General features: G+C 44.8%; 1 protein-coding gene across 1 annotated transcript; it reads left to right on the top strand.

Moving 5' to 3' along the window:
• Window positions 1-727: 727 nt before the first annotated feature.
• Window positions 728-20,001, top strand: LOC103372739 (protein groucho-2). Its single transcript, XM_008302447.1, has 21 exons — window positions 728-1,156; window positions 1,665-1,871; window positions 2,415-2,515; window positions 2,720-2,783; window positions 4,111-4,155; window positions 8,351-8,413; window positions 8,667-8,771; window positions 12,277-12,481; window positions 12,903-12,910; window positions 14,450-14,572; window positions 15,044-15,094; window positions 15,191-15,343; window positions 15,813-15,945; window positions 16,056-16,231; window positions 16,336-16,409; window positions 16,499-16,748; window positions 17,266-17,513; window positions 17,640-17,787; window positions 17,892-18,042; window positions 18,261-18,337; window positions 18,635-20,001. The coding sequence occupies exons 2-21, from the start codon at window positions 1,848-1,850 to the stop codon at window positions 18,740-18,742; spliced, it is 2,307 nt and encodes a 768-aa protein (XP_008300669.1). The 5' UTR covers window positions 728-1,156; window positions 1,665-1,847; the 3' UTR covers window positions 18,743-20,001.
• Window positions 20,002-22,715: the final 2,714 nt, after the last annotated feature.

Raw genomic sequence — 22,715 nt, 5'->3', positions numbered from 1 at the left:
TCTCCGCTCCCCCCGCCGAGCAACCGGCGGCCCTGATAGGCAGCGGCGGAGGCAGGAGCGGCCGCAGGAATCACGAGACACTTAAAACTCGAAATTTATGTCCCTTCAATTTGGTGGATGTCGTCGATCGATTGGTCATTATTGTGCCCTTCACGGTGCATGTGTGTGTGTGTTGGAGAGAAACAGGGGGGGAGTTAGAGCAGAGCTTTGTATTTTGCACTTGCTTCACATTTTTTACAGCTTCAAACTCACCTTCCCTTTCCTTTTTTTTTCTTGTATGGGGCAAAAAAAAAAAAAATCAAGTATGCTTGTTGCACCGTACACCTCCCTCCCTCCCTCCCTCTCTCCCTCCCCCGTCCCGCTGGTGGTCTCACCCAAAAAAAAAAAATTCATCAAGCAAACCCCCTCTAATGAGGCGCGGATGTGGAATTTGTGCTGTCTCTGTCAAATTTGGGATATGATCGTCGGCACATCACTGCCTGCCGCCGCCGCCGCCGCTGCTGCTGTTGTTGTTGTTGTTGTTGTACACGGTGGGACGGACGGATGATGCCTTGTGGATCCGCGAGGATGATGTCATGTACCGCTGCACCCCCACGTGGGGGCCGTCGCTCTCCGATAGGCAGATGTGGCCGTATTCCTTCCGCGTAATGCGATTGGACAGATAGGCGCTTTCACGGCAGTTCAGCCCTGCTGCCTGTGTGTGGCAACCGGGGTAAAGCTGGACAACTGGGGGAAATGCGAGCTTGTGGAGAGTACCATGTTACGCTTTTAAAGAATCTCTTCGAGTCCAGATTTTGGAAGCATATTTTATTTTTTTCCCCTCGCTCTTTTTTTTTTTTTTTTTTTTTTTTTTTTGTTGTTGGTTGGGGAGGATTAACCAGCCACAGAAGGTTCCTCGGAGGTTCGCGGCTGAAGAATAAAGTAGTTTAATCGAGCCCGACCGCACCAAATTTTCTCCCAACTGCTCCCCCAGTCTGGCTGGGTGCGTTCTGGAAGGAGAGAGAGGATGCTTGTCGGGGAGCTGCGTCCACCACGCTGACATTACGAGGGATTAAACGCTCGAATTGTAGCCTTCTCTGTTTTTTTTTTATTTTTATTTTATTTTTTTTATTTATTTCTTCCGGAACAGAAGTCGGGCGTTGGGACGCACGCACGGGTATGTATTCACCGGAGCTGTTGATTTCTTTTTCAGTTTTATTTTTTTTAAATTTTGGGCGTACGCTCCAACAGCGCACCGCTTCCACACGGCTCTGCGCGGAGTCAAACAGTAGGTGGAAGCCAGCTGCTGTCGGCCTGAATGTAGACGTCCTACCGAGAAGGAGTTTTTTTTTTTTTTTTTTTTTTTTTGGCCGTTTTGACAAACATCAGTCAAGATTGGATTCGCGAACAAAAAACCAATTTGGCGCAGGCGTTAAAATTACGCTGCGTAAAAGTAGCGTCTCCACTGCTTCCTTCGGTTTAAATTATGAATTGAGATATATATTTTTTTTCTTTCTCCGTGTGTCGCTGACCACTGACCGAATAAGGTCATCAGGAAGACAGAAGCACACGACTCCGGTGCTGCTTCTTGACATGGCTGCACGAGCTGGGACTAGTTTGGTGTTCTGACTACTTATTAGTAAACTGTATTGAGTTGTTTTCTTCTTTTTTTTTTACGGCTGTAGATTAAACCGCCTCATTTTTCAACACAGGATTTCCACGACCTCCTCCCCCCCTACCCCCCTACCCCCTACCACCACCACCACCACCACCCGTGTCTGCTGAGACTGGTGTGGCTGTGAGCAATTTTCAACCGTTTTGCCAAAGGACCTGCACACTGGAGAGATAAACAAAGGATACATTTCAAGATGTATCCACAAGGCCGCCATCCGGTAAGACGCGCTTCCTATCCATGCTCACGTATTTATCACATTGAGTGTGCTTGATTCCCTCTGAAATCTGCCATGCAAAGCGTTTCCCAAAGCAGCTCATCAGATTTTCTATATGCATTTTCTTGTTGCTGCATCATAATATGCACTTAAATGGATGCAGATGGTTTTTGCATGCCTGGAGATATTTACTGAGTCCAAACACTCACATATGACCGTGCTGAACATGAGGACAGGTGGTAGTGGTGGTGGTTTTGATTCATTTAAAAAAATAAATTAAATTTCATATTCAGTGTGAAAGCCTATTCATGTAGTGTTATTAGCTTCTGGAGGTGTGAAGTAGACCCACCTCTGTGGTGTGGTGATGTCTTACTGCAGAGGAGATATTATCCTGAAAGTAATGTGAGGACTATTCAGCTCCTCTCAGCAGAACCAGCAGCACGGGACACAATGCAGAAAATGATGAATAAAACTTTCTTCTGTGTGACTAAACTGTTGTGATTTTTTTTTCTTCTCCCCCTTTCACTACCTCTTTTTTTTTTTCAGGCTCCACATCAGCCCGGCCAGCCTGGCTTCAAATTCACCGTAGCAGAGTCTTGTGACAGGATTAAAGATGAATTTCAGTTCCTGCAAGCCCAGTATCACAGGTAATGATTATTACCAAAGTATGTCAGAGTCAACATTTACTATCTGTTGGATTGTAAAAGGTTCAGGGCTAATATTTTGGTTGTTGACTTGTGCAGGAATGAAAAAAGACCAGTTTTTTATCCTCTGCTGTCAAGTGGTTAAGTGTGAGTGAATTATTGAGGCGATAGCGACGCTTGAAAATGACACCTTGTCTTCTATTTTAGTCTTAAGGTGGAGTATGACAAACTGGCCAATGAGAAGACGGAGATGCAGCGCCACTATGTCATGGTAAGATTATGTTACAATAGGGAGCAATTATGGTTCCAAATTGCAAGGCTTGTTGAAGATCTAGTTGGGGTGGAGTGAGACAGGCTATTGTGATCACCTATGTGGTGGTTAGGGCGGGCTGAGTGTCAGGTACAGGCCTGTGAAAGCCCTCAGGGGGGTTCGCTGTAGCCGGTTGTTACGGAGGAGCTCTTCCTGACAGGCAGGCGGCAGTGGGCCGAGGCTCCATTATAGCACGCCCCTGATCTCCAAGGGTCGACTGCAGCGTTGCCCTCTGTGTGTGCTGATCTGATTATTCTCCTAGGAGACTCCACGCTCAGACATATGCATGGCCATAAATTAGGTGTGAGCTGACGGTGGAGGCCCAGAGCTGCGTGTGGGAAAATGCGCCACAGTAAACAAAATGGAGGACGTGCCGCAGTTTGTTTTCGCTAATAATTTGCAAACCTTTAATTGTTAGCTTTTATTTTAGCAGCCTTTTAGGAAAACATAGGTGTGCCCCTGATGCAAGAAATTAGCTCAGACATGACGCAATCACAAGCTGCTTCTGTGACGGTGTGCTCTGTTGGCCCAGGTAAACACAGCATGATTTAAACCAATACATGCAGGTTTAAATTAAACTTCTTCTTCTTTTTTTTTCATGGGAAAACAACATGTCAGCCTGACAAGGAGGAGGTTAGGTAAACATGTAGGGAAGTATCCCACAGCCAGGACTGGGTGTCAAGTTACGCTATGGCTGTGGGGCTCTGATCTCAGACAGAATGGCTCTCTTGTTTGAGAGTAATTTTCGAAGAAGCTAATGGACTGAATAATGCATTGGCCTCATCAAATAGACGCTGACTGGAAAGCCATTTCTGCCCCGGCTGCCACTTGTGGGCTTCACGGATTACATTTCAGCCAGACAGACTGACCTGGCTGGAAATATCAAGAGTGTTGAGCAATCACGTTACACTAAGTAAACAGACATCATGGAGATCTGAGGGCTTAAGATGGTGATCAATAAATCTAACCCTCTTTCCCCTGCACGCACGACAAACAACCAAATATCGATTTATTGACTATTCACTGTCAGCTGCTCCCTTATTTTTTGTCTGATCTTTATCACCTCTGCCTGTGGAAGCTGGGATTGGACCTGGGTTTTTATCATAATGTTCAAAACCATGTTATGATGTAATTAGTGTAGTGATCAATAGCATTGATTTGTGGCAATTTAAGGAATGTTAGTTACTCTGAAATCACCATTATGAGCGGAAGATGCCTTGTTTGTATATTTTTAAATGTGACTTCACTGATCTGTTTAACCACAATGAAATCTTTGCTTTCATTTCAGTATTACGAGATGTCCTATGGGTTGAACATAGAGATGCACAAACAGGTATGTATCATCATGTTCCTCATATTTTTCAGCTCACTGGTTTTCCACAGTGTCAGGGGATGTCAGATCCAGGAGGAGCCTCTCACAGGCTGTGAACTGAGCACCAGTAATAGGCTGTAAACACGCAGATCTGCCGCACACAAACAAGACAACACAATTGCAACCTTGTACAACCGCTTGTACTATTGTTGTGAACCTTTTTTTTGGAGTGGGGGAGAATTTGCAAGCGGTGTAAAGCCTGGATTTAAATCAACCTTTTGATAAGATTAAAGGTAGACTTTGGCTGGCTTGGCCTTTGACTTAATGATTAAAAAGAGAAGACTGCTGATGGGTCAGTGTTTCTTTAAGACGAACAGTAATTACAAGAGCGGAGCAAAAGTCCGTTAGTCTCTTATTGTGCCCTTATCTCTATCAAAAGATCCTATCTTGTATTGCTCCACAGATCAATCACTCTGATGCCTGAAGCGATAAAGATTGTATGAATGAGTAATCCTGAGATTCCATTGCATGCAGCTCTTAAACCAGTGAGGTTGTCTGTTCCCCTGTGGCTGCCTGGCTTGGTTAATGACAGCGTGGCAGCATGGCGGATTGGCGTGGTAGGGTGATCCATCAGTGTCTGGGCCGAGTGTCACACTGCCACATGTCTGTCAGGGCTCGGGCCGCTCTGATAGCTTCTGTCAGGCACTTATCGCCAACCAGAGGAGAGAGAAGAGAGGGGGGATGGGAGCCGGAGACAAGTTGGAGAATAGCGATGGGGGAGGGGCAACAGCCCAGCTCTGTGTAAACAGGTTAATCGACTGATCCATTTTAGCGCCTGACTTTTATCAGGAACCTCAACAGAGCTGATGGAAGCGCTTGAATAATTCATCAGTGGGGCCCTAACCTGCTGAACGGCGTGTTTGTGAGCAAACAGTGCGGGCCCCATCCGTGCAGCTCCCCCAGCTTACTGCTCAGGCAGGGGAGGAGGAGAAGATGGGGAGTGGTTAACAGGCAGGGTTGGGATGGATTATTGGATGCACACAGGCATATTATTTTCCTGCCAGGAGATTTATTCCATAGTGAGGAAATTCATTCCTCTAACTGTGCCTTTTTCATTACTGTGCAGGGACATAATTCAGATTTCAGAATGCACACAACGGCACAGCTAAGATGGACTGATGTGGTGCTGTTATCTGATCCCTCTCTCAGCCGTGACTGTATGTAGATACGAACGGCTAATTTCTGCTGCATGATGTCAGCCAGTAATTACCGTCATATGGTGCTTGTTTCCAAGAGCAGCTTGGGGTTTGGGCCTTGTATGTTGGTGAGGTCCAGTCAGATTTGGCTGTTACCTGTAATCGTAACACGTACATAAGACTCAAGCCTGCAGGAATCATTTGCTAAGTAGCAAAATATCTGCCATAACCAGTGCCAAAGCAAACTTGGTCAGCCAGCGGTCTGTCTGCAGTGCTCATACAAAAGAGGCATGCAGTGAAAAGTGGTTGGAGAAACCGTGGCTCCCTGAACCATCGCTGCTTCCATATCCCCAATCTGTCATGTGGGACTGGACTGCAGTTTAATAATTCCAGGGTGTGAACTGTTGGGTGTCAGGTCCACTTACATAAACAGAGAGTTACTGTATTGTATTTAAGATGTGGCATAGCAAAGCCGGTTATGGTCTTGTTTTTGTTAGAATAAGTTTATTGTTTTTAAGATTGAGTCGCCCTTTGGACAGAAAAAAAAAAAAAATCGGTCTGCTGCAGCTGACAAGGTTAATCAGCATAATGACTCATGTATCCATTTAGGCAGGCTTTTGGCTTTGCTCAGATCAATACAGATAACTTTAAATGCCAATTAGAAATTTATTCTGGACTTGCTTCACACTAACAAAGACCATGAGGCTTTGTGCAATATGTCGGTTAAGTGGAAACATCATTTTCTGACTTAGACAAGCTGCTGGTACTAGTTGGATTTTCTTCTTTCGAGAAAAATCAGGAGTCAGGCAGTGCTGTCATCTTGGACAAATTGCCAGCCCTCTGAATAGGACTAGTGAAGTATTGTTTATAGATGGATCATGTGACCAGAGCCACCAGTTGTTTTCCCTCTGCATTTAATCCTCATCAGTGTCTCGAGTCCATTTTCCCATTGCTGATAGCAACAGGCGAATACCTCTCTGCACACCATTGACAAGCCAGCCTGAGAGTGCTCTTAAAGTGGTGCTACACAGGTCCGAGTACCTGTAATTGTGTAGCAGCAGTGTAAAGCTGGCCTCTCAAGGACCAAGCTGTCATCTACTTAAAGTGACAACAGCCCCATTTTTATCTGCCAGCAGAACAAAAAAAAAAAAAAAAAACCTCCCAGCACTGCACTGTATCTATTTTGACAGCAGCGGCGAGCTGAGTTGATGCCTTTTCCATGTATTTGCATGTTGTGCTGCGAGAGTGTAGAGGCTGCCAGTTGTTTAGGGCACAGTGGATCAGTCACCTCCTGACCTCTCCCAGCCAGCTGTCACCATGACACTAAGCTACAGAGGAATGGACTGTGCGCTCAAGGCCTTTTCACAAATCCTGTCAAATGTTCGACTGCTATTTACATGGCTTATCTCAACAAACATGGATTATACAGGCCCTGTAGCTTTTCAACCATTTCTGAGGGTCTTCTTCAGCTCTTTCCAGAGCACTTACTATGGCGCATTAATACTAATGCCCATAAAACCTTTATCTAACCCTTTCAGTGCTTTATTAGTTGTAGGTCACATTTATTGTGTCACTGGAGACCGCCGTTCAGTCTCCCTCTTGTCTGAAGGCAATAATCAAGTTATAATCAGTGTTATCTTATGGACTATTGTACTCTCTAACACATGCTACCATATATTATTGCTTCTGATCCCAGGCTTCGCTTTGTTTCACCTGATATTTCATCTTCAGTTTGTTGTTTGTCCTGCTGGCTTGCCTGGTTAAGTGGCTATCCATGTTGCAGCTTGGGTCAGCAGGTCTCGTTCTGTTGGACATTACTCTCCAATCTCTCTGGCTCTGCTCAGAGGTAATATGTCTGGCTGCCAAAACTGCCTGGCATTTCTGCCATGTGTAATAAATAAGCTGGCGGTCTGCAAAGTACATTGTGTGTGCTGCTCCAAATGAAAAATCTGAGAAAATCCCTGTGATGTGTTTGTGTTCCGCAGTGGCCCTGGGTTGAACTGCAGCTCATAAATTCCATAGATGATGTAGCTTTGGCACTGTTATTTTTCTGCTCCCAGTGCAGAGCTTGAACCTGAGAGTCTCATCTCCCATCCCTGGAAGGAGAAGGAGGCAGAACAAGCCGGCTGTGCAGTGTTTTTACAGGAGAGGGGGTGGATCACACCCCCCTCTGCACACCTCCTCCCATTGCTCTTTTTATCCACCATTCATTTGGTACGTTCATGTGATCGACAGGCTGAAAATTCAATTTAATGACCTGCCTCCAAGCACGTAATATGATTTTAAAGCCTGTTACGGTCAAGCAGAGGTGCCATTTGCATAATGATCCCAGCAAGATAGGGCTGCAGCCGTTGCCATGGCAGTTGGTAGACAAGCAGAAGAATGGAGGCAGGAGGCTAGGAGGGTGGTGAGCTGGGCACTTGATTGCAGAGAGAAATGGCTCTGGCTTCATTCTTGGAAAGGCTGAGCCTTAGCAAACTGCACTCTTAACGCAGACTGGTCGTTGTCTTTTAATGGTATTGATTCTAAATTTAAGGTGTGTTGCCCTCAAGGTTGTTATGGTTCATCATCTTTGCTCTCTGTGCAGTTATAATTGTTAATGTAAATTGCCTACACTGTCACATGTAAGTAAACAAAGCAGTCTAGTTAGTGGGCCTCCCTTCCTGGGGTGTGGTTGTGTGGTTTAACTCTGAGGTTAACTGCAGGACAGTGCAGTTGCAGATGAGGGGAAGGAGGGCAGAGTGAGAGAGGATCCTCTCAACACAGCAGCACTCTGCCTGCTCATATCCGTTTAGCATGGAGTGCACTCTCAGCACAGCTGTGCTCCATCCCCCTGGGCTCTCCTAATGTTTTAAATATTTCAAATGTCAATATCACGCTGTTTAGAGGATGTTGAGTCAAGCAGTTCTGATTGCCGCAGTAATTGACTTAATCGGTGTAAACATTAAAGGCGGGGTTATATGAAGTCACTGTCTGTTTCATACTTTACCGTCTCATTTTCCTCCCCTTTTGTTTTCCAGACGGAGATTGCCAAACGGCTCAACGCAATTTTAGCTCAAATTATGCCTTTCCTGTCACAAGAGGTGAGTTCTGAATATGGCTTCTAAACAGTGTCACAGTTTAGTACCAAGATAAAGCCATTTGTTTTTGCTTGTATGCTGAAGACTTAAAAAAAAAATCTGGTTTAACAGTTTATTTGAGTAATTGTATGTGAGGGCACTTTCAGAATTCCAGTAATGCTATGAAAATTAAGTGTGAAATTCACAGATAAGTAAGTGTGGGTGTGTGATAGATGTTGGCATATCCCAATAATCTTTTGTAAATGTCTTCCCACAGCACCAACAGCAGGTTGCTCAGGCAGTGGAGAGGGCTAAGCAGGTGACTATGACTGAGCTGAATGCTATCATCGGGGTACGTGGACTTCCCAATCTGCCTCTCACCGTGTGTATACTCCCTTTTATTCCTTTATTTGACTTTGGGTTGGGGCAAATCTGCACATAAAATGCTTTGAATAGTACTTGTTCATGCACCAAGTAGTCTCAGCTGTTTAGTGTACAGAATGTGAAACAGTTATTGTGCAGATTTGCTTCTTCTTGAATCATATGTGCTCATATTAATATTTTTTTCTAACTTCATACCATATTCTTCACCAATAAATTCAACTATATATATACATAATAAGTATAGCTCTCCAGAGCCGGTCTGTTGCTTCAGCTTTGGTCTCGGTGGCATCTTCACTGCCTTGTTGTGTGTTTATAAATGCGAGTCTGAGAGCTCTTGAGATCCCCTCCGCAGCCCATATTGCTTTAATTGGCTAAGGTTTTAACGAGGAGCCTCATCCCTCACTGTTGACCTGGATAGCTGTGGGAATTAAAAGGCTGAGGGTGAACAGAACACAGCCAGCGCTGCAAGCTAGCAGAGACAATACAGACAGCAGTCAGCCATCACGGCTCTGCTGCACAGTTCTTTGCACAGCGCAGCACTGAGCAGTAATGTATGGTGTTCATCACTGCTTCAAAGCACCATCTGCTCCTCATTGATCAGCCGTACTCACCCTGCCCTCCTCAAACAGAAGTGATGGGCTTCACCTACGATACAAAGCTCCGGCTATCACTGATCTTATTACTACAGTTGAATGCTTAATATGCACGAGAGGCAGGCCCAAAAGGCTGACTTGATGACTGGGGACACTTATTGGAATTCAATTAATGCCCCCTTGGTGACCTTTTGTTCTGAGATAATTGCTCCCTTGAATTTGTCTGAGTCGGTGTCTTGAGGTGATGGAAAACTGTTTGTTTTTTTTATCTGTTGAACTGAAGCAGATGCTTTATTACACTTTCACCAAAGCAGAGCAGCTGCAAGCAGCAGTTGTTCCTAAGAATAGCAAATTTGATTTGTGGCTCCTTCCTGTGTAGGTGATTTTCATATTTAGAACAATATAATACTGGCATATTGCCGTACGTTTGAATTTGTAGCTGTGATCCTGTCACTTTGGATCTCTGTTGGTCTATAATTTAAAATTGGCAGCATTAAAAATCCATGTTTTATGAAATATTGACGAGCCCATTCATGATTTTAGTGTGCTGTCCTGTGTGGCACCAGGACTGTTTTATGAAACAGTGAGGCCTCATGTCGGAGGAGGTGGAAATGTAGCTACTGTATGTTTTACGAATACCTTTCCATTAGTTATTCATTAGGGAGAAGCTCTGTAGGCATGCCAAAACCCTCATGTATATTGTAAAGTAAGGTGGGGTGAAAGAGCGTGCCAGGCAGACAGGCAGCATCCAGGAGCCAGCTGCATGTCTTATTGATGGAACTGAGGGCCATTAATAGAATGCAACTAGGGCAGCTGCTTGTGTTGAGATGAACCTGACTAGTGTTGCTTCCTGTCCACAAAATATTAAAGTGTACAAGAGGCAGTTCAGATAAGCCCACCTTTCTCAATGTAAGTGGCCACCTGGATAATCCTTCACTCTTTGTTTTCAAAGGGTGCTGAATGATGAGAGAAAAAAAAAAAGTCTTTAAGACCATTAACTGCAGTATATAGTAATAATGGAGAGCAAGCATACATAGCAGCTCCAGTCCTGACCACTCTCTGTCCTCCTTTTCAGCAGCAGCAAGCTGCCTACCCAGCTCTCATGGTCAGTGGCATCCACAAATATCTGTCTGTACCAGGCTGTTGTTAATGGACTTGGTGTGTGCGCACATCTGGGCTTGAAGGGCTTGTGCATGTTGCATGGCACTTTTCCTGCCCAAGTGCTACACTTCACTATAGTTGGTGTTTTAGCACACCCGAGACTACTATAATACATTTGCTCAATTTTGCCTGTGTGTGTTTTTTTTTCTGAGGCTGCACTCAGTCTGAGGAAAAAAAAGAGGCAAAGAGTAGGTCTTTATCTTGGAATATTAAATTAGAGGAAATGGCCCAGACTCCTTTCTTTATTTATTATTGTCTTCATTTATGGCCCTCTAATGAGGGATCTTGCTGATCAACCATGCTTATTACCCATCAGTGCCTCATTAAACACAATGAGCAAGGATGGCTCTCCCCTGCCAATGAACTGGCTCCTTAATTTCCCTCATGGACACAATATTATAACACACTCACTCTCTCTTGGGCTCTCTGTTCTTTCTCTCTGTCCTGGGTACATTTTGTAATTGGATTGACATCTGCCCCGTGGAACAAAGGGCAAGGTTGCAAGTTAAAAACTATTTTCTAATCTAGTCCTGTCTGCTTCCAGGGCAGATCATACAAAAGGCAAGAAGCAATTAAAAAGACCCTCCTGATATTATTTTTCAGGACATTTGAAAGCCAGTTCCAACTGACTTAATGTATTTTTTACTACAGTATGTGTTAGGCCTGCGTACCACCTTATTCTGTGTGTTGTGCCTCCTCTTTAGTCATTACAAAGCTTCTAATATTCCTGAAATGGCCATAAATGGCCACTGATTGAAGTCCGTCTTGTAAAAGAGAGGTGCATGCTGTAACAGCAGCTGAATTATTCAGCTGGCTCGTAGACGGGTAATAAATTGCTGATGTTTTTATTGGTGTCTCAGCTAAGTATTATTTAACCTTGCTTTAAACTGCTTACTTCCATACTGAGTGCCTTTTAACTCCCATCTATTTCCCTGTGCCTTTCAAATATTGATGGTGAATATTGGAGGGTTGACTGAGTGCCAGCATGGGACCCCTGGTCCTGGCTCCCACAGCAGCCTTCCAGACGCACACTCAAAAACACACTCAAAGACTCAGTGAGAGGGAAGGAGTGCCAGCTTCTGGCACTTAGCGTTCCCTCAGTCTCTTAAAGTTTGGGTGTGCAAATGATTCATGTTCTGTCAATCCAGGGATGTGAATATATGAGTGGTTAACAGGCACTGGTTGTGTTTTTGAAGTGTTTAAAAAGCAGGTATTGTTTAGCCCACAGGCTGACAGCTTCCTGTACAGCTTCATGTTCTGTAATGCTCAACTCACTGATGGCACGGGGAGTTCTGTGGCACTGCAGTATGAAATGCACCAGTTTACCTGATGTAAAAGGATCTTTCTCTGTGTTGAGCTGTGGTCGAATCAAAATTGGTTTTGCTGTGTTTTGTTCATGTAGAGTTTTCAAAAATGTATATTGTTTTGTTTTCATTTCATTGTGCACTTCTAACACTGTGTGACTAAAAGTCTCAAGCCCTGCATCTCATACATTAGACGTGTTGAGAAGATTGTTAGTCATAATTTCTACTCTCCTCAGCACAGATCTAGGGCTTATGCCACCCTGGTCTGGTATGGAAATAGCACTGAGGGGGATTGCTGTCTGTTCCTGACAGTAATAGATGTGTGAATGTGCTAATATCATCTGGGGTTTAACTGATCAGCCTCGTGTTTAGTATGTGGTTTCTCCTTGCTTTTTCCCTCCGACCCACTTGGTGTCTGTCTGTCTATTTCCTTGTCAACTTACAGCAGCAGCAGCTTCAGGCACAGCACCTCTCCCATGCTGCTCACGGTCCTCCAGTCCAGCTGCCACCTCACCCCTCAGGCCTGCAGCCGCCTGGCATCCCCCCTGTGACAGGCTCTGGATCAGGCCTGCTGGCGCTGGGCGCTCTGGGCAGCCAAGCCCACCTCCCCGTAAAGGATGAGAAGAACCACCATGATCTGGAACATAGAGGTGAGGAGTCAACATCCGTCACATGTCCAATTGGGTATTAACTGTCTGACCTGTTTATTTGGAAGAAATGAAATGTATATTAATTTGAACACTATTGGAAAGATGTTAAACAGGCAAAAACCAATTTAGTGTGGAGTGCGTCTCACTCCCTAGAGCAGAATCGTAGGGCCCTTAGGTGAGGAGCACATCCTGTCTGTTCACATTCTGTCTGGGTAATGAGCTGGTACATTCCCAGCCCATGACTGCATAAGCTATTCACCAACTCCAATACATGGCGATAAGAGGGGCCTTGTGCCCTGCAGTTGATTCTCACACATTCAGCCAGAAGCATCTGTTATGATGTGCTAACTGACTTGTTTTTCCCTTTGCTCCACTTGCTTTCATCATCACCTCGACTGCCATTGTGATGTCTGCGACACAGAGAGCACGGTGAGTGTCCAAAACCGCAACTGCTTTTGTTGCAGGGTTTGTTGGTTTCGTAATTCATTGCTTCTTTTTTTTTTCTTTTTTTTTCATCTCCGCTCCAAATGTTTGGTAAAAGATTCTTGCTAACTGCATGCTATCGCTGATTTCATGCGCTGTTGTAATCTGCTTTCAATAAAATGATTAATGGAAAATGAGGTTTGGAATATAAATCCTGTGTGTTTAATCCAGAAGGGAAATGACTGGTATCATGCTGGAGAGATTAGAAGCCTTGTAATTTCATCACAATTAAAGAAGGACTTGGACTTCCCCTTCTTAAAGGATTTATTTGATCCCTTCTACTGTCTCCCTTGTTTACCAGCTCACTCTTTCTTCTTCCTTGGCATGTGATGAATATTTATGAACACAAATGGAGAGTTGTTTTGTTTTCTTTTTCTCCACCCCATCTGGCTGGACCTGCTAAAGCGTTTTATTTGAAATGCTGCGATCTCTGATGGCTTGTGATGGGCCCGTGAGATTGTGTTTCTGTAGACTGGGCCAGCTGAATGGGTGCAGTCATGTCTGAAGAAATGGAACTCCTGGGGCGATTAGCAGGCCTGTTTTGTTTCTGTGCTCTCGTCCCAGGTCATCTGATAGTAGAGTGGTGACTTTGGTTAATGAGTCACACTAAGCATCTCTTTAAAGGTCAGCCATTATGCAGACAGTGGCCCTTTGCCCAGACTGCTAGTCCATCAGCCATTGTTCGCGTTTCTGGGTTGCCGCTGACTTAGTCCATGTTGTTGCTTTGGTCCTCAAATGAGGGACAGAGGGAATCAGGAGAACTTGGCAGTTTACAGGCAAATGGCAAACTCCTGTGAAAGCCGCTGGACACCTGCCTAGTGCCTCCCATTCTGTTGGCGTTTTGAGTGAGCTGTCCCAGCTTGTGTGGGCAGGCTCCATGAAGAAGCACCAGTCAGTCCCACGCTGCCGTGCCCACTGGCAGGATATAGATTCTCTTTCTTTATCAGAGCTCAAAGCCTGAGCTGACATGGTGCCCAAGCGCGCTGCGGCAATCAATGCCCAGTGCCCACAACATATAGTTTCTTTCTCTCTCTCTCTCTCACTCTTTCTCCCTGTGTCTCTCCTCCCCTCTCCCTCTCACGCTTAGCCTGACTGACTCTGGAGAAAAGGCCCTCTGTTCAGCCACAACACACTGCTCATGTCCCTGTGAGGCTGTTTGTTGTCCAGTTATGAGGAGGAGGGAGCCCAGCTCAGAAAACAAGCTCTCCTCCTTTCAGTTCAGATAACAGCCCATTCTGTTGTGTGGCCAGGGACAGGCTTGTGTGTGAGATTGGGCTTGGCTGGTATCAGGGTACTGTGTGGAGCTGGCCTACAGCTGCATTTTAAGAGTCTGCTGTATCCATCGTTGTGTGAATAAGGCATTTTTTAGTGTTTGGATTGGCACAGTGTGTTCTCTGTGAATTTGTAATGGATGAATGACTTGCTGCTCTCTTTTATGAAAGAAGACAAAATGGTAATAAAGCGTGTTTGGTTTTCCCTTCGCAGAATAACTCTATATCCCCATCAGAAAGCTTACGCGCAGCCAGCGAGAAGCATCGCAGCTCCTCTGACTACAGTTTGGACTCCAAGAAACGCAAAGTGGAGGAGAAGGACAGCATGAGTAGATATGTAAGTCACGGCATGAGTAGATATGTAAGTCATTAAAGAAATAGTTGAACATGTTGGGAAGTATGCTTACTTTGCCAAGAGTTGAATGAAAAGGTCTGTCAATTATGAAGCTACAGTGGGAAGACAAAAAAAAAAAATCGTACCTCTCACCTTTTATCTTGTCCATACAAAAACCCAAATAAATTTTAAAAAAACCAAGTCTTGGTTTTACATTTGGGGTTATGTGCGGGAAAATCTTTGGCAGATAACAGTGACTTCCTGGAGTCTCTGTTGGTTGCCTGGCAACCTTACAGTGACAACAAGACTCCAGGAAGTTAGTGCCCCTGGCTCCAGACTCATCCAACTCTCAGCAAGAAAGCAAATAAGCTTATATCCCAAAATTTCAAAGTGCTCCTTAGGCCCCCCACTGTGACCTGAGATGTACTTTGAATATGTCTGCTAAGTTGACTGGTTTGGTTGTTATCTTTACAGGACAGTGATGGAGAGAAAAGTGATGACTTGGTGGTAGATGTGTCTAATGAGGTGAGCAGCATAGCATGTAATTGCAAATGGAATATTGACATGCACTGACGTGTGGCTGTTACATAAACATGAAAATCTATTGCTGTGTTTCTCCAGGATCCTGCCACTCCACGGGCAAGTCCAGCCCATTCGCCACCTGAAAATGGCATTGATAAGCCCCGCCCTCCCAAGAAGGACACCCCCAACAGCCCTGCATCAGTGGCGTCCTCTGGAAGCACCCCATCCTCCAAGGCCAAGGAGCTCAGTCATGTAAGACATCAAGAGAGTTGTGGACAAACTAGGACAGAAAGGGTTTTAACTGAGAATTGCAGAGAGAGCAAAGGGATATATGCAAATAGATCTAGGACGTTTTCTGCAGTGGATTAGGAATGGCTGTCGGGGCTTTAAGTGCATGACTAAACGTCAGGGATAATATTGTCCCGCATCAGGATCAGTCAGGTCTTCTCTGTTAATAGCTCAATGTATTTAACTATTCCAGGATTTTTTTCCCTCTGCCTCACTAAAAGATTAAAGCCAAAGCAGTAAGGGGATAAAAACGGCCCCATCTCCATTGTGACCATAATAGGTTTTAGAATAAATAGCAGTTTATGGCTCTGCAGGACTATGAGGGTTGTCAGAATTAGATTGGATTAAGTTCAGTTTGCTCTCAAATTGTCAGTCTGCACAGTGCCTGGTTTCCGGGATTGTGAATGTGCTTGCTCTTTCGTTCCCTTGACAGAATGACAAATCCTCCACGCCTGGTCTCAAATCCAACACCCCCACCCCCCGCAACGATGCCCCCACCCCTGGCACTAGCTCCACTCCTGGGCTCAGACCCATCCTGGGCAAACCACCAGGCATGGAGGCTCTTGGTTGGTAGCATTCTCTTTTTTTCCCTCGAAATGGAGATAATCTTTTTCCATTCTTTACCAGTGTACAGCTATGTCACATACTGATATCTATCTACTGTTTTTGTTTGTAGCAGCTCCAGCTTTGCGTACCCCCCTGTCCATTGCAGGCTCCTATCCTACCCCTTTTGCTATGATGGGCCATCACGAAATGAACGGAGGCTTGACTAGTCCTGGGGTGTATGCTGGTCTGCACATCTCCCCTCAGATGAGCGCTGCAGCAGCAGCAGCCTATGGACGCTCCCCCATGGTAACAACTTTTCCAGCTCTTTTGTCCAGCTATGCAGGTTTTACTGTAATCACAGGTTAGTACCAGAACTGTTGTTTGAACATTTTTATATTGTTGTCTCATAGGGGTTTGATCCTCATACTCACATGAGAGCCCCGGGCCTTCCAGCCAGTCTCACATCCATTTCTGGCGGCAAACCGTAAGTGTCTTACCAAACGTGTTGCGCTCATACATTTTTAAAAACGGCAGTGATGTCAAACACTTACACGAGCCCATCTTTTCCTTCAGAGCTTACTCCTTCCACGTCAGCGCAGATGGCCAGATGCAGCCTGTGCCCTTCCCACCCGACGCCCTGATCGGCCCCGGTATTCCACGCCATGCTCGTCAGATCAACACACTGAGCCACGGCGAGGTGGTTTGTGCTGTTACCATTAGCAACCCCACACGTCATGTCTATACTGGTGGCAAAGGCTGTGTCAAAATCTGGGACATCAGCCAACCCGGCAGCAAGAGCCCCGTGTCCCAACTGGACTGTCTGGTGAGGACGCGTCTTTATTCACGTTTCACTCATCAGAACCTTTTCTTTTTTCTACACTTTGTTCTTTTTGTGCAGTTGTTTCAGAAAATGTAAACTGTTTATACACAATCTCATTCCATTAACAATGGAATAATCCTTTGTTATACATGAGGACCACATCCCACTTGACAGTTTGACAGCAAATGCATTGGTGTACAAATGCAGCTGATGCTTTTACTCAGCGTTTGTTTAAAATAGATGAAAGTCGTTCTGGCAACAACCAATAAAAAGATAAACATCACACAACATTTCCCGATAATTCATAGTTGGCTTGTAATGTGAACATCATCGAATAAATATGTAAATTCAACAAGCTGAAAACTTGTCCACTCAGTGCGGATTAGGTTTGAGAACACCCTTTAGTTGATTTATTATGATGGCAGGACTTTCATCTGTTTTCCCACGATTTGTTCCTAAATCTCTCTCTGGCTCCACTGCCCTGAACATGTATTGATTCGCTTTGTCCTCTGTGCAACAGAACAGGGATAACTACATCCGCTCCTGTAAGCTGCTGCCTGATGGTCGCACATTGATTGTTGGAGGCGAGGCCAGCACATTGACCATCTGGGATCTGGCCTCTCAGACACCCCGCATCAAGGCTGAGCTCACCTCCTCAGCCCCGGCATGCTACGCCTTGGCCATCAGCCCCGACGCCAAAGTCTGCTTCTCCTGCTGTAGCGATGGAAACATTGCCGTTTGGGACCTGCACAACCAGACTCTCGTTAGGTTGGGAGAAAAAGACTTATTCACACTGTGTGGGCTTTGGCCCCACAGCAGAGTTGCTCTTGTGTGTGAGTTCTTTTAAAAATGGATGTCAATAAATGTTTGTATGCCGTCTGACTTTGTTTGTAGGCAGTTCCAGGGTCATACGGATGGTGCTAGCTGTATTGACATATCTCATGACGGCACTAAGCTGTGGACAGGCGGTCTCGATAACACTGTTCGCTCCTGGGATCTGAGGGAGGGTCGACAGCTGCAGCAGCATGACTTCACTTCACAGGTACACCCCTGTAACATAGACGACACACACACTCAACCAGACTTATTGTGAAGAGTGGTTTCCTTTCAGCTCCAGAACTAATAATCGGTCTGTCCCATGTCCAGATCTTCTCCTTGGGCTACTGTCCGACTGGAGAGTGGCTCGCTGTGGGTATGGAGAGCAGCAATGTGGAGGTGCTCCACCATTCAAAACCTGACAAGTATCAGCTCCACCTACATGAGAGCTGTGTCCTCTCCCTCAAGTTCGCCTACTGTGGTATGGACAAGCACAAAGAAAAGAGATGATGTTGACTGTACTTAACTGGGAAGGGGCCTTACCCTGTCCTATTTTATTTAGGGCTAAAACTGCACTGAGTATTTTACAGTCATTGTGTTCCTTAAGGTTACAGATGTAATGACTTTTCATTTGTAGTTATTCTACCTTCCACTTCTTAGTTCAAATTGGCCTGATGGCATTGTTTTTTTTCTTTGCAGGTAAATGGTTTGTAAGCACTGGGAAGGACAATCTGTTGAACGCTTGGAGGACTCCTTATGGCGCCAGCATATTCCAGGTATGCAGATCAATACACTCTGTCTGCAGCCAGGCCAAAAGTATGCACAGTAGTCTCTGAGAGGAAGGGCACAGCGACCGCTGTCTGACAGGACTATCCTATCAGTGAAAACTGAACCTGAAATATTGACCTGACAAAGAAGTCTTTTTGAGGGCCGTCAGGCCAGAACCTGATGTCGCTGCAATCTAATCTTGCCCTGTAGTCAGCTAATCTTCTCCACTTAACTTTAAATGTAGCTGAGTATATTATCTGCCTCCAAGACTAAAATGTTTTTTATCTTTCTTTTTCTCCTAACAGTCCAAGGAATCCTCATCTGTCCTGAGCTGTGACATCTCGACAGACGACAAGTATATTGTGACAGGCTCTGGTGACAAGAAGGCCACTGTATATGAAGTGATCTATTAGAACAGACTGCTTTGGATCGGAGCATGTTCATGCTCAGGAGCAGTAGACTCTTCCTCCATCTACCTTCCCTCACACAGACAGCATGGATGTTGCGTGCAGCCCCGGGTGGATGGGCAGGAGGTTTGGCAGTGCCAGACTGTAATGGATGGTGGCGCTGTTGAGGCCCTGGAAGTTGTGTCCTTCGGCTCTGCCCTTCCTCACTCATAAAACTAACACTTGTACAGCGAGTGCAGTTTCCCAAGGCACTAAGAAGAAAATAATGTCTTGCTGTTTTTCTGTTTGTTGGATATTTCTTTTTTATTCGTCCTTTTTAATGTGGAGATAAAGTTCCATGACACAACTAGAAGCGGCGCTTCGCTCTGGAGCTTCTCCTTGGAGGTCCTGTGAAAAGTGTACATAATGGAGTAATAAAAGGCCTTTTATAGATTTATATTTTGGTGTCCAGTTACGCTTGTGATGGTTCTTTCTTGTTCTCTCCGTGATTTTCTGTCCCCTCTGGGGATGGAAATTAGATTAGGACTTTGTAAGAGGATATTCTATTTCAGTTTTTTTTCCCTCCTTGGCTTTTTTTTCATGTTCGTTGTCCAGAATGACCTTTTCGGAAATCTAATTTGGATTTTTTTCTCCCTGACAACGGCTTTTTCCCCCCTTCGCTATTTGCTGTAACACAGACATTTGTCCCATGGATTTTAGCAGTAGAGAATCTGGAAAGGCCCTTTTTTCAGACCGGAGGAAGGAGAAAATCATGGTTTCCAGTTACGTCTAACCTTTGGCCCAGGTCAGCAGAAATTCAACTTATTAATGAAGACCTATCACTGAGCACTGGCTGCTTTCTATGACATGGAAATGGATATCTATCAACTGGAGGACTGATGGGTTTTATGTGGAAGCAGCTGTGACTTGAGCTCAGTCTGTTGACTCAACTATTGTACGAAAATTCATGACTCCACTCAGCAAAGTTCAGTCATCAGTCTAGGAGAGTTAATTATTATACTCTCGTTTGACGGCCTGTGACTGATATGCAAGACTTACAGGGTTACTCATAAAGGTGGCAGGCAAAGCCATTACCACATTTGACATTTTGGGTATACTGTTTGCTTTCTTCAGTATTTCATAATATTCCACTACAATCTTCTCATAGACAGGAATGGTCTCTGCATCAACACAAGTTAGACTGTGTAGCATACACGTGTCATCATTCATAAGGATTGTACAGCTGACAGTTGTTGATAAATCAATAAACTGTTTTTATATAAAAATCATCTTGACTGGATTTCTATAGTGCTGTTGCCTTGCTGCTGTTGGAGGTTTTTAAGGAATAGTTAAAATAACATTTGGGTAATATACTTGTTAGCTTTCTTGTAGAGAGTTAAATCACAAGATGCATAACGCAGGAATCCAGCGTAGCACTGAGACTGAAAATAAAGAATCTCTTTTCTATTTTAATGCAACAAAATCTACCTACCAGTCAATTTAATGCTAGTTAAATTTTACATTGTTTATATAACCGCAACTGGTTTACATGCCCAACTGTTATGACTATTATTTTTTGGCTGCGCTCTGTAACTTCCCGATTTTTATGTTGATTGTCTGGCAAAAATGACAGTGACGACTCCAGGACGTTAATGCATCCGTCCAAGAAACAGTCCAGCATAAAAACCATTTGCCATTTTTATTCTTTGGGTTTTGGACTAAACAAGCAAGGCATAACACGTTAATTGGTGAGCTTTAAAGGAGCTGGTAGAGAGACTTTGTCACTGCTGGACAAAGCACATCAAGCTATTTCTACCTGTTTCTTGTCTTTGTGCTAAAGTAAACCAACTGGTTGCCTGCTGTAGGTTAATATTTACCAAACAGCCACCTAACTCTTGGCAAGAAAGCAAATAAGCTTATTTTCCAAAATGTGTAACTATTCCTTTAAGCTAGGCAGTTTTAGATTGAAAGTCACTGATTAATATTTGTTTTTGTGCTGCAGCAAACAGTGGATGAGGGGGTGTAAATTGGCTATAGCAGTGACTACTGTTGATTACACCAGTAACTGAGAGAATTACACTACTGTACATGCATGCATTGACATGCTGAATGTCTCTTGGCTCTGTTTTTCTTGTCTGAAAACCAGAAATATGTCCTCAAAGTCCCCATCGCCCTGTGTGTTACTACCGAGGGCTCTCCTTTGCTCTAGTCTGCATCTAGAGTACATACAATCTTATTCACTGGCTCTCCTCTCCTTGAAAGTAAATGGAAGTACATCAGCAAATGGCTGGAAATGCATTCAGATAGGAGCTGACAACTGTCTCAGGAGAACCGCAGACATGAGAGGAAGACATTCTGGGTGCTGTTAGAGAGGCTGCTAGGGACGTCTGGCATCGGATTTAACTCAGAAAATTACTGGGCTTCCATTAATATTTGAGAGATGTACTCTGTGGAGCTTACAAAGTCACGGCGTGCTGTACCAACTGTGGTCACTGTCAGCTACCACCTTTTTTTTTTTTTTTTTAAATGTTTGTATCCATGTATGGTGGCAGCTATAAAATCACAGCCATTTCAGAGTGATACAATAAGGCAGAGGTTTTATGCAGTGCCACTTCAGAAATATGACGCAAACACCGCTCTTCAGTTCTCTTGAGTGGTCTTTTGGTAGCTGAATACTTTTGGGGGGGGATGAGGTGAATGGTCCAGTCCTTCCACTCCAGAGCAGCACTCTTCTAGGACTCTGTGCTTGAAGCTGTGAGCCCTTCATATAGCTTCCTCTTCAGAGATGTTGTTGTTAGATTATAATAGCAGGGCCGGATGCTTTCAGCATGGGGCCAGCCGCCATGCTTCGCTCTCACGGGCTCATTTGTTAAAGGCTATAGTCTTTCTATTCCCACATTGCTGAAGTGTGTACTTCCTGTGTGCATTTGTAGCTTAAGCTCCTTGCTCAAGTACAATTTTCTTCCTCACTTAATCAAACAGTGGAATATCTGCAGATGAAAAGTTGTACCTCTGAGTGCCTATTGCTGGACATTGAGGGGGTCATTGTCTCGCCTTCCGCTGATCTACCGCTCAATGGAAGGCTTTCAGCAGGTTCTCATGCAAAAGCCCACGCTGCCCTGCTCTATTTAGAGAAGGGCTACAGTGCAGACTAAGAAGCTAGAGTGGCCTAAGTGTTTTACAACAGCTCTAAACATAAGAACATAGTCCAATTCCCTACTTCTGCGCGGATTGTTAGAGCCAAGACTCAAAGACCATACAGAAATTCAAGGGGGGTCTGTAATGCCAATATGTGGACTGTGTGAATGTTTTTGAGCTTGTTTTAGCTCCCAGGCACTGATCACAGTCCACCAGAATTCTGGCTGGTTCTTTTGGCTGGCATTCTGTTTTCTACCCTCCCCCATCCATCACACAGAGAATCAGGGTTTTTCTTTTTTTTTTTTCAACAGCGAGGGACTGGCACCATGCTGAAATGCAGAATAATAATCCCCTAATCACCTGAGTATTTCCAGTCCTAGGTTTTTATCTGCAATGGATGTGAAAGCCCCCAGTGCCTAGTGATTACAGCATTTGATCTGGGTAATAATGTCTTCACTGTTGCCCTGCCTAGGGCCTGAAGGCAGCACAGCTCTAATCCACAGTGCATTCTAGTGGAATCGCATTACACAAAGACCACCAGGGTTCTCCTCTAGAGGGGAGGAGTGGGGGGGTTAAAGGAGGAGGTTGCCATGGAAACAAGCTTCTCTCTCTCTCTCTCTCTCTCTCTCTCATGCAGACACACATGCACACACACATATAATGCACACGCACACACACACACACGCTCTCTCCTGGGATAGATAAGCAAAGGACAGGTTCTATGTTTACTTTCCACGGACCCTCCAATCCCTGAGCAGGCTGAGCCCTGATAACATGAGGCCTGTACAGCCACCGACCACTGACAGCAGATAAGCACTCCAGCAGAGCAGAGCAGTCATCACCCTCCAACCAGGATGAACAA

Source organism: Stegastes partitus, unplaced genomic scaffold (assembly GCF_000690725.1).
Source record: "Stegastes partitus isolate 25-593 unplaced genomic scaffold, Stegastes_partitus-1.0.2 Scaffold1818, whole genome shotgun sequence".
In the NCBI taxonomy this organism is placed as follows: Eukaryota; Metazoa; Chordata; class Actinopteri; family Pomacentridae; genus Stegastes; species Stegastes partitus.
This window is presented reverse-complemented; position numbering and strand designations above follow the sequence as displayed.